Source organism: Amphiprion ocellaris, chromosome 11 (assembly GCF_022539595.1).
Source record: "Amphiprion ocellaris isolate individual 3 ecotype Okinawa chromosome 11, ASM2253959v1, whole genome shotgun sequence".
Classification (NCBI taxonomy): domain Eukaryota; kingdom Metazoa; phylum Chordata; class Actinopteri; family Pomacentridae; genus Amphiprion; species Amphiprion ocellaris.
In genome coordinates this window covers 31243520-31257067 of record NC_072776.1, presented here as the reverse complement: position 1 = coordinate 31257067, position 13548 = coordinate 31243520, and the positions used below count along the sequence as shown (strand labels likewise).

The 13548-nt window shown below is 37.8% G+C and overlaps 1 protein-coding gene and 1 pseudogene across 1 annotated transcript; one reads left to right on the top strand and one right to left on the bottom strand.

Annotated features, from left to right (window-relative positions):
• Positions 1-477: 477 nt before the first annotated feature.
• Positions 478-3920, bottom strand: LOC111583831 (golgin subfamily A member 6-like protein 26). Its single transcript, XM_023293081.3, has one exon. The coding sequence runs from the start codon at positions 3846-3848 to the stop codon at positions 1728-1730; it is 2121 nt and encodes a 706-aa protein (XP_023148849.2). The 5' UTR covers positions 3849-3920; the 3' UTR covers positions 478-1727.
• Positions 3921-4609: 689 nt separating this feature from the next.
• Positions 4610-12414, top strand: LOC111583829 (uncharacterized; annotated as a pseudogene).
• Positions 12415-13548: the final 1134 nt, after the last annotated feature.

Here is a 13548-nt window from a genome sequence, read left to right as displayed (position 1 = left end):
TATGACTTCAAAAAAATATGATTTTTGCTCATATTTACAAAAAAGCTGCAACTTTATTTTTGAACTATTCCAGCTTTTTTTCTTGCAATGTTTTCTCAAAATTATGACATTTTTGTCAGAATACTTGGCCGCCATTTCCCAAACTGTATTAATGCAAATTTATTAACCATTTCTATTAGCAGATATGATTCTTTTGTACATTTAAAAAGATACCCACTATGTTCTTAACATAATATGCCTTTATTATACTTATTTGAATACATGTTGTAATGTTTGTTATATGAAACAGCTAACAAGAGTCATGAATATAATATGAATTTATTCTCCAAATAATGTGTCTTTAATCCTAAAATGTTATTACTTAATTCTGGAAATATTGTAGCCTTCTTCTACATAAAATAAAATAAATAAAATAAAATAAAATAAAATAAAATAAAATAAAATAAAATAAAATAAAATAAAATAAAATAAAATAAAATAAAATAAAATAAAATAAAATAAAATAAAAAAGAGCTTTACAGAAAGGGGAAAGAAAAGAAAAGGGGGAAAAAAGCCATAAAACCATAAACACAAGGCTAATACAATTTTTTCTCGACATTAAATTCCATTCACTGCACTCAGCCACCAACTGACTGCACACATTTCTCAAAAACAGGACTCTGCTGTCAAAACCTTGAACACTATTCATGGTTTGTACACAGTTTCCAAAACTCTTGCACTTTTTGCAAAAGACTGAACATGTTTTTTGCTCATTTGAACACACTTTTTCACTCATAGCACACATTTTTCAAAAAGTGAACACTAGAAGGTAGAATTAGGACACTGTTCCAACACTGCTGTCACAATTAAGACACAACAGGTCAGAACTGAAAACACTTTTACCAATGAACTGCACACTATAAAACCTGCTGTTCAGAAGGATGTCAGAGGAGCAAGAGGTCATGTGATGACAATGATGTCATCTCTGTATGTTCCTCACTTTTCCTAACTACATTAGAGTCCACACTGCTACACGCACACACACGCACGCACGCACGCACGCACGCACACACACACACACACACACTGTATTTTGCATAATATATATTTTTACATTAACTTTTTTAATTTTTACATTTTTGTACACTATATTTCCATATTTCATTTTTTCACATTTTTACACATTATATTTTGTACACAGTATAATTTTACATTACATAGTTGTTTTTTCACATTTTTACACATTATATTTTGTACACAGTATAACTTTACATTACATAGTTGTTTTTTCACATTTTTACACACTGCATGTACTTACATGACTTTTTTTGTTGTACATTTTTGCACATTGTTTTTCACACGTCTTCAGAGTTTTCAGTACATTTAGCGCCTCTGCAAATAGATTCTGTGCTCAAATGTTTTATGTGGTTATAATGTGACTGTAGCTGTTATAACAACATCACTTCCTGCAAAGGGTCAATAAAGTATCAAGCTATTGTAACCTGCAGAAACCTTTAATCCTGTTCAAATCAAAAACAAAAGTGTTCGTACAACAAAAGCAACATCCAGCAGTCAGAATGTGGTGCAGCTGTAGAGGATTCAGAGAAGTACACACATGCACATATATATTTACTTTGGTTTATTTGGTTTGATTTATTTGAATTTGAATTATTTTTTTCTTTTCTTTTCAATTTGGGGCCAAATTATAGATCCAATTATCCTAATGCTAGTGATTTTTCTACACTTGGTTAGTGGAACCAGCTCCGACCGCCTTTCTTCTTCTTCCTCTTCTCTTCTTTCTCCTCCTTCTTTTCTTCCTTTTCCATCATTTGCAGCTCTTTCTTCTCTTCTTTTTCTTGCTGCTTTTTCTTCTCCTCTTTTTCTTTCAGTTTCTTCATTTTCTTTTCTTTCTTTTGCATTTTCTCCTCCTCTGTCTTCCTCTGGAACAAACTAAAGAAACCTCTTTTTTTAGTCTTTTGACTCAGAAGTTGAAGCTTCTGATTTTCCTCCTCCAGGATTTTTCTCTCTTCCTCCATAAACTGTTTTTCCTCCAGCAGATTATTATACTCCTCCTCCAGTACCTTTTTGCTGGTATCTGCTTTTTCCTTCTGCTGCTGGAGTTCAATACTGAAGGCCTCTATCTTATCAATCTTCTCCTGGAGGAGTTTGTGCTTTGCCTCCATTTGTTTAACAGACTCTTGGAGGTTTTGGTTTCTTATCTCTGTTTTATTACTTTGCTCCCGGAGGTCTTCGTTTGTTTTTTCTAATTTTTTGATAGTCTCTTGGAGACTTTTGTGTGTTGCCTCCATTTCTTTACTACTCTCCTGAAGGCGTTGGTTGGTTTCCTCGATATCGTTGTAGGACTTTAGGAGACGTCTGTATGATTCCTCCATTTCTTCGTTGGAATGTTCTAAGCATTTGTTTTTTTCTTCCAACTCTCTGTTATTCTCCTGAAGACATTTATTTGTTGTCTCCATGTCTTTACTACTCTCCTGAAGACGTTGGTTGGTTTCCTCGATATCGTTGTAGGACTTTAGGAGACGTCTGTATGATTCCTCCATTTCTTCATTGGTATGTTCGAGGCATTTGTTTTGTTCTTCCAACTCTCTGTTATTCTCCTGAAGACATTTATTTGTTGTCTCCATGTCTTTACTACTCTCCTGAAGACGTTGGTTGGTTTCCTCGATATTGTTGTAGGACTTTAGGAGACGTCTGTATGATTCCTCCATTTCTTCGTTGGAATGTTCTAAGCATTTGTTTTTTTCTTCCAACTCTCTGTTATTCTCCTGAAGACATTTATTTGTTGTCTCCATGTCTTTACTACTCTCCTGAAGGCGTTGGTTGGTTTCCTCGATATCGTTGTAGGACTTTAGGAGACGTCTGTATGATTCCTCCATTTCTTCATTGGTATGTTCGAGGCATTTGTTTTTTTCTTCCAACTCTTTGTTATTCTCCTGAAGACATTTATTTCTTGCCTCCATTTCTTTACTACTCTCCTGAAGGCGTTGGTTGGTTACTTCCAATTCTCTGTTACTTTGTTGGAGGAGCTGGTTCACTACCACCATTTCTTCGTTGGCATGTTCGAGGCATTTGTTTTTTTCTTCCAGCTCTCTGTTACTCTCCTGAAGACATTTATTTCTTGTCTCCATGTCTTTGTTACTGTCCTGCAGTCGAAGGATTTCCTCTTGCTGCAGCTGGCTAGACTTGGCGTTGTTGTTCCTTTCAGTTTCCAGTGCAGCTTCTGCCTGGACTTTATCAGCCATGAGCAGTCCGACCTTTTTGTCCAGTCCGTCTTTGGTCTTGACCAGCACTTCTCTTTCCAGCAAGAGGTCCTCCTTCTCCTCCAGGATCTGGTGCAGCCATTGATTCTCCTTCAGAAGGTCCTCCTTTTCTGACAGGAGTGTCTGATAATCCACCTGAAGGTTTCTGAGCTCCAGCTGAAGTAGCTGTTGCTGGTCTCCTGCCTCTTTTCTGGCTTGGTCCAGACGTGCTTGGAGCTCTATGTGTCTGGAGAGTTTCTGCAGACATGCCCTTTTCTCCAGGGCTGTTACCTGATCTGTCTGGGTCTGCAGCTCCTGTTGGGTGGTCCTGAGTTTAGAGGAAAGACTCTGGTTGTTCCTCTGGAATTTTGAGATTTCTCTCTCATATAGGAGTTGGTCTTGCTGCAACTTCATGTTCCTCTCTTGCAGCTGTTTTATCTTTTCCTTCAGTTTTTCAGTTTCATCTTTCTGTGACTGGTTAGCAGTCCGAGATGGAACTGGTAAAGTTCTCTGTTGCTGAGTGGTGGTGGTGCCCTGCACAGAGTGGAATGCAGCTCTGCATGCAGCGCTGAACATCTTTCTGCTGCCTCTTTCAGTGCGTTGGTCCATCGTAGTCAGGTAGTGTTCAAGTGTTTTAATCCTCAGTGCTTGAGAAAAATGCTCAGTTGTGCTCTGGGAAGCTCTTGGAATCACTGTGATTCTCTGAAGAAAGACAAGACATTTATAGGTTTCAGAATATGACGTATTAACTGACGTTCAGATGTGTTGTGACATCAAATGTGCTGTGACATCATAATGTGGTGTGACATGTCTGCCTTCGATGCTGTTGCTCGGCAACAGGACAGGCTGCAGAACGTTCTCCAACCTTAACACTTGGTTAGGTCTAAGCTAATTGTCGAAAAAAACCCCGTCTTCTAAACAAGCAATAACCCGATCCTCACCTCTTTACGTAGGTTTGGGTGATTTGTTTCAATCATATAGATCTGACAAGATTTTCTTTATTGTCTTAATAAATCAATAATTCATAAAGCGCATTTCGATCAATGCTCTGTTTACATATTTTTTTTAATGGTTTTGACGTTCAGTAAGCTAATGTTATTGTCCTCCTCCTGTGGTAAAATAAATGAACGAATCCCGTTCATTTTTTTTGTCTGCGCCGTTTCTTATCCAAAATATAAATTCTATAGAACACTGATGAAGGTTTATATAGTAGGAGTCTTTATGACGGGTTTACGTCAGGTAAAAACACGATATTTAATTTTAAGAAAATAAAGGTTTTGTTTATAAAACAGAAAGAGGGAATTTGCTATGTGTAGGCGGTGGTTCAATCATGTGTACAGTCGTGCAGAAAGACGTGCAGAAGAGGAAGAGGAAACCAAAAACTGCTGATCATTAAAGAAGCTACGTTGTTACTTGAACGCAGCACAACTGCAGCTTCAACCAATAAATAAAAGCTTTCAGTCGACAGCAGCAGCAGCAGCAATGTGGGGAAAACTGCTTTACACTCTGAGTGCTTTTAACTACCGGAACATGTGAAAATACAACATTTAACCGCGCTGCTGTTGTTAGTATGACGAATAAAACTACACCAAAGTTTTGGAAAAGGTTCAAATTCCAAACCACGTCAATTCATCTGTCGTGGCAGCCACAGGAGTCTCTGTCTGGACACAAAGAAGCCGAGGAAGATTTAAAACATCAGGTGAGAGCTCCTCTAATGGCCCCTGAAACTTCCACGTTTTATATAACCTATTTAATCCCCACGTCTTCTTAATGCGGCTGCTGCAGTTTCAGTTAGCATTAGCTAGGTAGTTAGCTTCAAGCTACTTCAACTGCTAACTTTAGTTAGCCAAACTCAGCTGTGCAGTGGGAAATGAGTATCTTTTCAGGACTTTTTGTTTGTTTGTTTGTTTACGTTTTTAGCTGAGCATTAATTTCCCTACTGCCGACCCAATCAGTGTAATCACCTCCTCTGAGTCCTTGTCGTTTGTTGGTCGAGTTATGTGCTACTTCCAGTTTCCATTTAGATATCGTGTATTTAAAGTTAGCCTGTTGTTTAATGTCCTGCAGCCATAATAACCAGCTGATATACTAACATCACCCGATCAAACAGTTCATTCTTCACTCCATTAAAGCTGCTAAACAGATCCAAGCTCCGTGCTCATCTATAAAATATATACTTTGTCTGGTTGTGTGGATTTTTCTGCAGTGAACTCACACATTAGTGCGTGCTATGAAGCGATATTAACAAATACCAACACTGAGATTTCTTTTAACATTGTGCTTCCTGGTGGATCATTTATTTGCCGAATTTACTAAAAGACCTAAATGTAAAGACTAACGTGTGTTCAGCCTTGTTGGTGGAAATACTATTTAAGAACAAGGACAGGATTCTCAAATTTAGCATTTTTGAAATGAAGTATGCTGTGTTTATCTTAATAGCATCTGAGCAGGAGTACTATGCCACTCTACTGTCCATGTTTTAAAGCAGATTGTTGTGCATGTTGTTCATGTACTTTGAGCTTTAGGCTGCTTTTTCTATCTTTATGATCATGGGGATGTCATCAGGACCAAAGAGTGAAAGATTGTATGTCAGATAATGCTTGGTTTGACAGATGCAGCCACATGTGTTGTTGTCGTTAGACTGGAGGTGGGACTCCTCCAGTGAAGCAGGTTCAGCAGATGATCTGGACGACCCCAGCCTGCCTCCCTCGGCTGACAGCCTGGACAAGACAAGTCTGGGCGAGTCAGTTTTGTCGCCTGTGGACGTGAGAGATATTTTGATTCCACTTGACCTGAAGCACCGGGAGCTTGTGGCGGATATTGCTGAGCCATTGCAAGATGCTGAGATGGAGCTGGAAGAAGAGGATGAAGCAGTTGAGGTAGAGGTGAGGGCTGACGGCTTAGAGGGTGAAGAGGAAGACCAGGAGGAGGTGACATTCAGAGACTGAGACAAACATCAGTGAGGAAGTTGAGGTTGCTAACAGAAGATCAAATGATGAAGACCACAGTGGCATCCACACCCTGCTCAGCCAGCTCCAGCTAATGGGTGAAGAACCTCATCCCAGTCACCAGACTCCTCCTCATGGTCACTATTCCAACCTGTCAGACCTGGAGGCATGTGGTCCTTCCCTGTTAACAGGCGACGGCACTGAAACCACGGGGCTTCTGTTCTCTGAAAGCCACCAGAGAGACCTGCTGGGGCTGCTGCAGTGCACTGAGATGGGCACTACACCTGGACCCACCTGCCTCCCCCACAGAGGGGAGGTGGACGCTGTGGTGTCGGTCTCCTACAGCCAGGAGGACACTCAGAGGTTCTGGGGTCATTATAGGCACCATGAACGGCAGCGACACAGGGTGGACTCCCTCACCTCCCTGCCCCTGATGATGAGTATCCTGAACCGGTGGTGATGAAGCTGGGGGAGGAGCCTCCAGAGAGAGAAGCTGCTGCAGAGAGTGAGCAGGTCGGTCAGCTAAAACACAAATTACCATAGTTAGTAGAGCTGCAGCCATTAATCAATGCCAACAATTAAGATTGTTTAGGTTTGAGTGATTTTTCTTTTTTTTTTAAAGCAAAAAAAGTCAAAATTCTCTAATTCCAGCTTTTTAAAATGGAACATCTGGTTAATTTACTGCTCTATGACAGTAAACTGAATATTTGAGGGTCTGAGACTTTGGCAAACACTTTTCCGATTTTTTCAAACATTTCTGGCATTTTATAGAGCAAACAAATAAACCTTTAATTAAGAAAATAAGAAATGAATGGATTAATTGTCAATGAAAATAACCATTTTTTGCAGGACTGTTGGTTAGTATAAAAATGATTTAATTTGTTTGCTACAGCAGACCTGGTTCCTGATTTTTAATCTATTCAAAGAGGTGTATGATTTAAATTTGTAGCAAAAGATCTGTGTCACTGCAAAAACAAAAATTAAGATTGAATTAGAACAAATTGAATTTCATGTATATGTCGTGGAATGTTGAAGTTACGACCAATAATATTTCTTATGACAAGTTCATTAATCCAATGTGTGCTTTTTATTGTTTCATCAGTTAATTATTGTATCAACGTGACATCAGAAGTAATAAAAAATAACCATCACTAGTTAGCAGATTGTCAGATTTATGATCTAATAACACTGCTTCCTAAGAACAGTGACACAGCTTACGTTTTGTGTTTGTGAACGTTCAAGCAACAAATAAAAACAGGTTCCTTTGTGTTTGTTTTTAAACTAGCTATACTTAGCTAAAGTTAACTTTCTGTGCAGTTACTATCCAGTTATTTAGTTCATCAGTCTTTTCATAGCATGCGTTTGATCCTAGAATTAAATTCATTCATTTTTTATCTTTATGCTGTCATTGCAGAGTGCTGATGAACAACCTTCATATAAAAACGGTGAGTAACTTCACTCTGTTTCTTTTTTCACTGAAGAATGATCTGTCAAATATCTCACTGACAGCTGAAAGAATATTTCTACGCTGTTTTGTGTTGCTTTTTAGTGCCTGGTCCTTGTGACCCTGAAGACTTGTTGGATGGAGTCATATTTGGTGCCAAATATTTGGGCTCCACTCAGATCAAATCAGAGAAGAACCCATGGACTAGCACTCGCATGGCCCAGGCTCAGGAGGCTGTGGACCGAATAAAGGTGAATTTAAAAAGAGAGATGTACCAAAACCGTTGGTTTACCCTGACTAATGCTTTGAAACAGCACAACACACATTTGTATCTCTGTACTGCAAAAAATATCAAAGACCATTGTTGTTAAAGGACTGCATTGGATTTAGTGTTTTGTCTCTTTTAGGCTCCAGAAGGAGAATCTCAGCCAATGACAGAAGTGGATCTTTTCATCTCCACTCAGCGAATCAAAGTGCTCACTGCTGACACACAGGTACTGTCAGCTCACCACTTACATTTAGTCTTTTCTGTTGCCTGTTGCTCACTTTTATAATTGCATTATCCTTTTCTTGTGACATTTAAAGAATGGCTGTGGCTCAAAATAAATCAGTGTCATATATTAGTAATTGTTACCATTTTGTTACCATATAAAGAAGTGTTCCTGTCTTTTTACCTAAGAAGAACTGATGATCAGTGGGATCTCAGTTTACTCCTGGATGTTGGATGAAGTTTGAATCCAGATGTATATGGTTTTATGTTTCAGATCTTCAAGTTTTGGGACAACTTGATCTGAAAATATGTAAGATTTTTAATAGTGTCTGTGAGTTAAGTGTGTTGTAAAGTAGAGCTGCCGTGTTTATATCCTGCCAGCATCAACGTCACCATGTGCAAATGTGCAGTAATCACGTGCAATGCAGTGTGAAGTCAGGCAACTTCAATTTTACTTCTTAATACGAAAGAAATGAAAAGCTGTAGGATACACAGAGGTTTTGATTTATTTATGACTTTATTTACAAGACACAGAGTTTGTTGACATGCAGGCTCCATGTGTGCATAGCAAAGTGAGGGAGGAACAAGAGAGAACTAACTTTCTAAGTTATTTTTTTGGCCTTTTTGCCTTTATTTTATATGACAGTGGAGAGAGAGAGACAGGAAACGCTGGGAGAAGAGTGGGGGAATGGTAAATGGTCATGGGTCGGACTCAAACCTGAGCTGAGCTGAGCTATCTGGGAGAAACGCAGCTTCAGTTGGATGGAAATAAACAAGGCACAAGGCAACAAATTTGAATGACTATTTAAATCAGCACCTCAGAACCTTGTATGATCAGTACAAGGCCAGATGTAAATGACATCTAAAGCAAAACACTCTTTTTGATGCATCTGGCAGTGTTGATTTCATAGATCTGCACATTCTAGAGGAGTGCAGAATTACATGTAAGCATCTAAGCATTTTTAAGGCAGGAAGGGATTATTTTCCTTGGAAAAAAAAATTCTAAATATGTAAATTTGAGACAGAAATTAGTTTCAATTTGTTTATTGTAATATATATCTATATATCTATATCTATATATATGTTCTGTTACAACTAATGTAACACGTCATGAAGTTCTGTGTTTTTCTGATTGCATGTTTTTGTATTTCACTGAGGGCACCTTAAGAGTGACAGGAAGTTGTCGGTATCAGGAAGTTGTCAGTATGTAATGGAAAACATGCTCGGCCAGTCTTCTGCAGATTAAAGGTGTCCTGTGGTGTTTGTGACAACTTGAAGAAATGTTCAGTTTGAAGGTGCAAATAAACACGTGGAATTATTACTTTTGCCATTTTCACTCTATTGTATAAAATCTGTGCACTTTTGTATGGTTTTTGAAGTGTTGCATTAGAAAAAACTTAACAAAAACAGTCAAATTTGAGGGAACTTTCCCAATGTTGCCAAGGTTAAAGTGGTTTTGCTCAATTCAGTTCAATTTGTTGTATTATGTAGCTTTATGTTGGATGGAAACACCCTTCATGAGTAAGTTCTGATGTAGCAAACACTTCACCTCATGACTGATCAGCTGTTTCTCTTGCTGTTTCTGTCACATGATCAATTCATCTTCCCTGATTGAAGACTTCTCTACTTTTTTCTCTCGCAGAAGGACAAAGTTTTGCTGGTTTCTTCTTCTTCGAGTTCTTTTTCAGCAGCTGCAAACAACAGAGTTCTGTATGAGTTTAGTGTGTCAGCAGGTATGTTGAGTTTATGTTGTCTGTCTTTAAACCTGCTAGCTCTCCATGGTAACTGATGCTACAGAGCTAACTGATGCTACAGAGCTAGATCTCCATGGTAACTGTCTTTTCCTTTTTCAGCTTCTTAAATGTGAATATTTGCTAGTTTCTCTCTCCTCTATGACACTAAAGTAAATATTTTTGGGTTGTGGACAAAACAAGATTTGCTTGGACATTTCTCACCATTTACACCATTTTACTGAAAATCAAAAGCAGACTAATCAACAGTGTTAATCAGGGGTGTCAAACATATGGCAGAGAGGTCATTAACTGCAAATTGTAAATTTGTAAAACTCTAAATAATTTCTAGACCTTGATGAGTTGTTTTGATCATAAAGTAAAATACTAGATTGTTCAGTTCCAGATACACTACCGTTCAAAAGTTTGGAGTCATCCAGACAATTTCATGTTTTCCATGAAAACTCCCACTTTTATTCATGTGCTAGCATAACTGCACAAGGGTTTTCTAATCATCAATGAGCCTTTCAACACCATTAGCTAACACAATGTAGCATTAGAACACAGGAGTGATGGTTGCTGGAAATGTTCCTCTGTACCTCTATGGAGATATTCCATTAGAAATCAGCTGTTTCCAGCTACAATAGTCATTTACCACATTAACTATGTCTACACTGGATTTCTGATTCATTTAATGTTATATTCATTGAAAAAAAAGGTTTTCTTTCAAAAATAAAGACATTTCTAAGTGACCTAAACCTTTTGAACTGTAGTGCACCTGAGACTGAATGTTTTTGTGTCTGTAGACACTCTGTGATCTGTAGCTTTTAATGTGTAAATGATAAACTGAGGTATAATACTGTTGAAATTGAACTTATTTTTCTTAAGAAATTTCAGGTTGTTCATGATGTTTTGTAAAAAGATAGTTCATTAAATGGGAAAATTTTCAGAATGCTTTAAAACAAATTGAAACATTTGGAGTTGTTGTTATTTATAGGTTATTATGCTGTGATTTTACTGGTCACTTGAGATCTAGTTGGAAAAAGAAAAATGGCTGTGTGCCTACCAGGACCGCATCTTCAAGCTGGAGGACACAATAGAGGAGATGGAGAAACACATGAGGGAGCTCCAAGAGGAAAACTCTCAACTGCTCAGTCAAGTCCACAGCGATAGCAGAAAGATAAAGAGTCAGGAGGAACATCTGCAGGCCTACAGAGAAATGGAGGCAACCAACAAACGCCTTCAGGACAGCAAGAAAGAGTTGGAAGTAACCAACAAACGCCTCCTGGAGAGTAATAGCGAAATGGCAGTAGTAAACAAACGCATCCTAATGGCCTACAAAGAAATCCAGGCAACCAACCAACGCCTTCAGGACAGTAACAAAGACATGGAGACAACAAATAAATGTCTTCAGGAGAATAACAGAGAGTTGGAAGAAAAAAACAAATTATTGTGTGCAGTTCACTGGTAAAAGTGTTTTCAGTTCTGACCTGTTGTGTCTTAATTGTGACAGCAGTGTTGGAACAGTGTCCTAATTATGCTTCCTAGTGTTCACTTTATGAAAAATGTGTGCTATGAATGAAAAAGTGTGTTCAAATGAGCAAAAAATGTGTTCAGTCTTTTGCAAAAAGTGCAAGAGTTTTGGAAACTGTGTGCAAACCATGAATAGTGTTCAAGGTTTTGACAGCAGAGTCCTGTTTTTGAGAAATGTGTGCAGTCAGTTGGTGGCTGAGTGCAGAGAATGGAATTTAATGTCTTATCAATGGAAAAAAAATTGTAATAATATCAATAATAGTAAATAAGTAAAATATATACATATATAGGTAAATAAATAAAAAGTAAAAGAGAATAAAATAAACTCACAAAATAAAGAAATTTTTAAAAAAAGTCCAATCAAATGGTAAAAAAAATTTATTATGGTTTGATCATAATAAAAAATATATATATATATAGAGAGAGAGAAATACATGCCTTTGATGTCTCTGTATTCCAAAGAAATGTCACAGTTTAGTTTTTCTTTTTATCTTTTAAAGTATAATTACTTTTTTTTTGTCCTTTTGCACATTTTAAAAGTCACATACTATGCAACCTTGCATATTCTCAGGTGAATAACTTGCACATTCCTGAACACTGCAAATATTTCTTTTCCGTTTTATTACTTGAATATCTTCTTTGGATTTATCACACTTGCTGAAGGTTTGACTTGCATGCAGAAAAAACATCCATTTATTCTTTTCTACATGTCAGTGTTAACTTTAAAGCACCAACACGCCACATCAAATTCCTCCTGTGTGAAAACCTATTTGCAATAAAAGTGATTCTGATTCTACCAAACAGGCTGGAAGGTCATTTAGAACAACAGCACTGGAGCAGAGCAGGTTTTTACCAACTCTACAGGCTTATTATCACTCATTAGTAGCAGTATTTTATTGTTATACTGTATTTAGTAGTCTTTATATTACGAAATACCAGCACCATTTTGCACCTTCTTTCTTCGAGCAGCATGATTTCCATGTTACTTTGCACATTATATTCCTTTTTTCCCCATAAATGTGACATTTATGAGCTGCTGGCTACCTTGAATGATTATATATCCGTGTGCGTGTGCGTGTGCGTGTGCGTGTGCGTGCGTGCGTGCGTGTGTGTGTGCAGGGCCTCCACTGCCACCTGATGGACTGTGGAGCAAGAAAACAGTGATGTGTGACAAATTGTCTTCTAAATGGAGTCCTCCAGCGCACACGGCTGCTTGGCTGCAGGCGGAACCATAATCATGTTGAGAGCAGGGAGTGTATTTGAGGATGCTGAGTGAATTTAATCTGTTTTTTGTTTTTTTTTTTCTTTTTGGAGGGGGGTGGGCGGACGATTCGAAACGGTCTAATTTAGGAAGCAGCTGCAGAGACAGACAGGACACTAGTATTGCTGTACTGTGTGTGTGTGTTAATAAATAATTTAAAACCCAAATTATGCTCCGCAGACACGGAGAAGATTGCCTAGAGAAGATGAGGACAGAAAAGTAGAGGAGATGCAGACTGACAGGTGGTGTAAAAACAGAATAAAACAGAGTTATTGGAGAGAAAAGATGCTTCTGCAGAACGTAAACAGTCCCAGCAGGATAGTAATTTAATTTTCAGTTTTATTTGCTTCACAAAGTGTGATTTTTCTTTGAGAAGTGGTTACCAGATGTGTGAGGACAGACTGTTTCAAAACAAGAGTCCAGACACAAACAGGCTGATAATAAAGGAGGCAGGGAGGCTAACTGCAGGTTCACTTCAGGTCAACACAAACTGATTCACTGCAGGCTGGATGGAAATATTCACCTCTGAACAACAACATCAACCACAACAGGTTCTCCATGTTCTGCCCTGGTCATACAGAGGTTTTAGCACCTTTATTTTAGTATATTTTGACCTCATTTGTCGTATTTATTGCATTTATTACAATATTTATTGCAGTTCTTGTTTTATGAAATAGGAATCAAGAGTTATCAGGAAAATGACTGTATTCTCAAAATAATGTGCCTTAAATAATAAAATATTTTGACTTTGAATGGAAATATTACAGATTTGCTCTCAAATAATCTGTATTTAAGCCAAAAATATTACTTTAAAATAATATTGCTTCATTCATGATTTAATATGTTATTCCTAAATTATTTTGCCTTTATTCTGGTAATTGTATGACTCAAACTAATATGCAG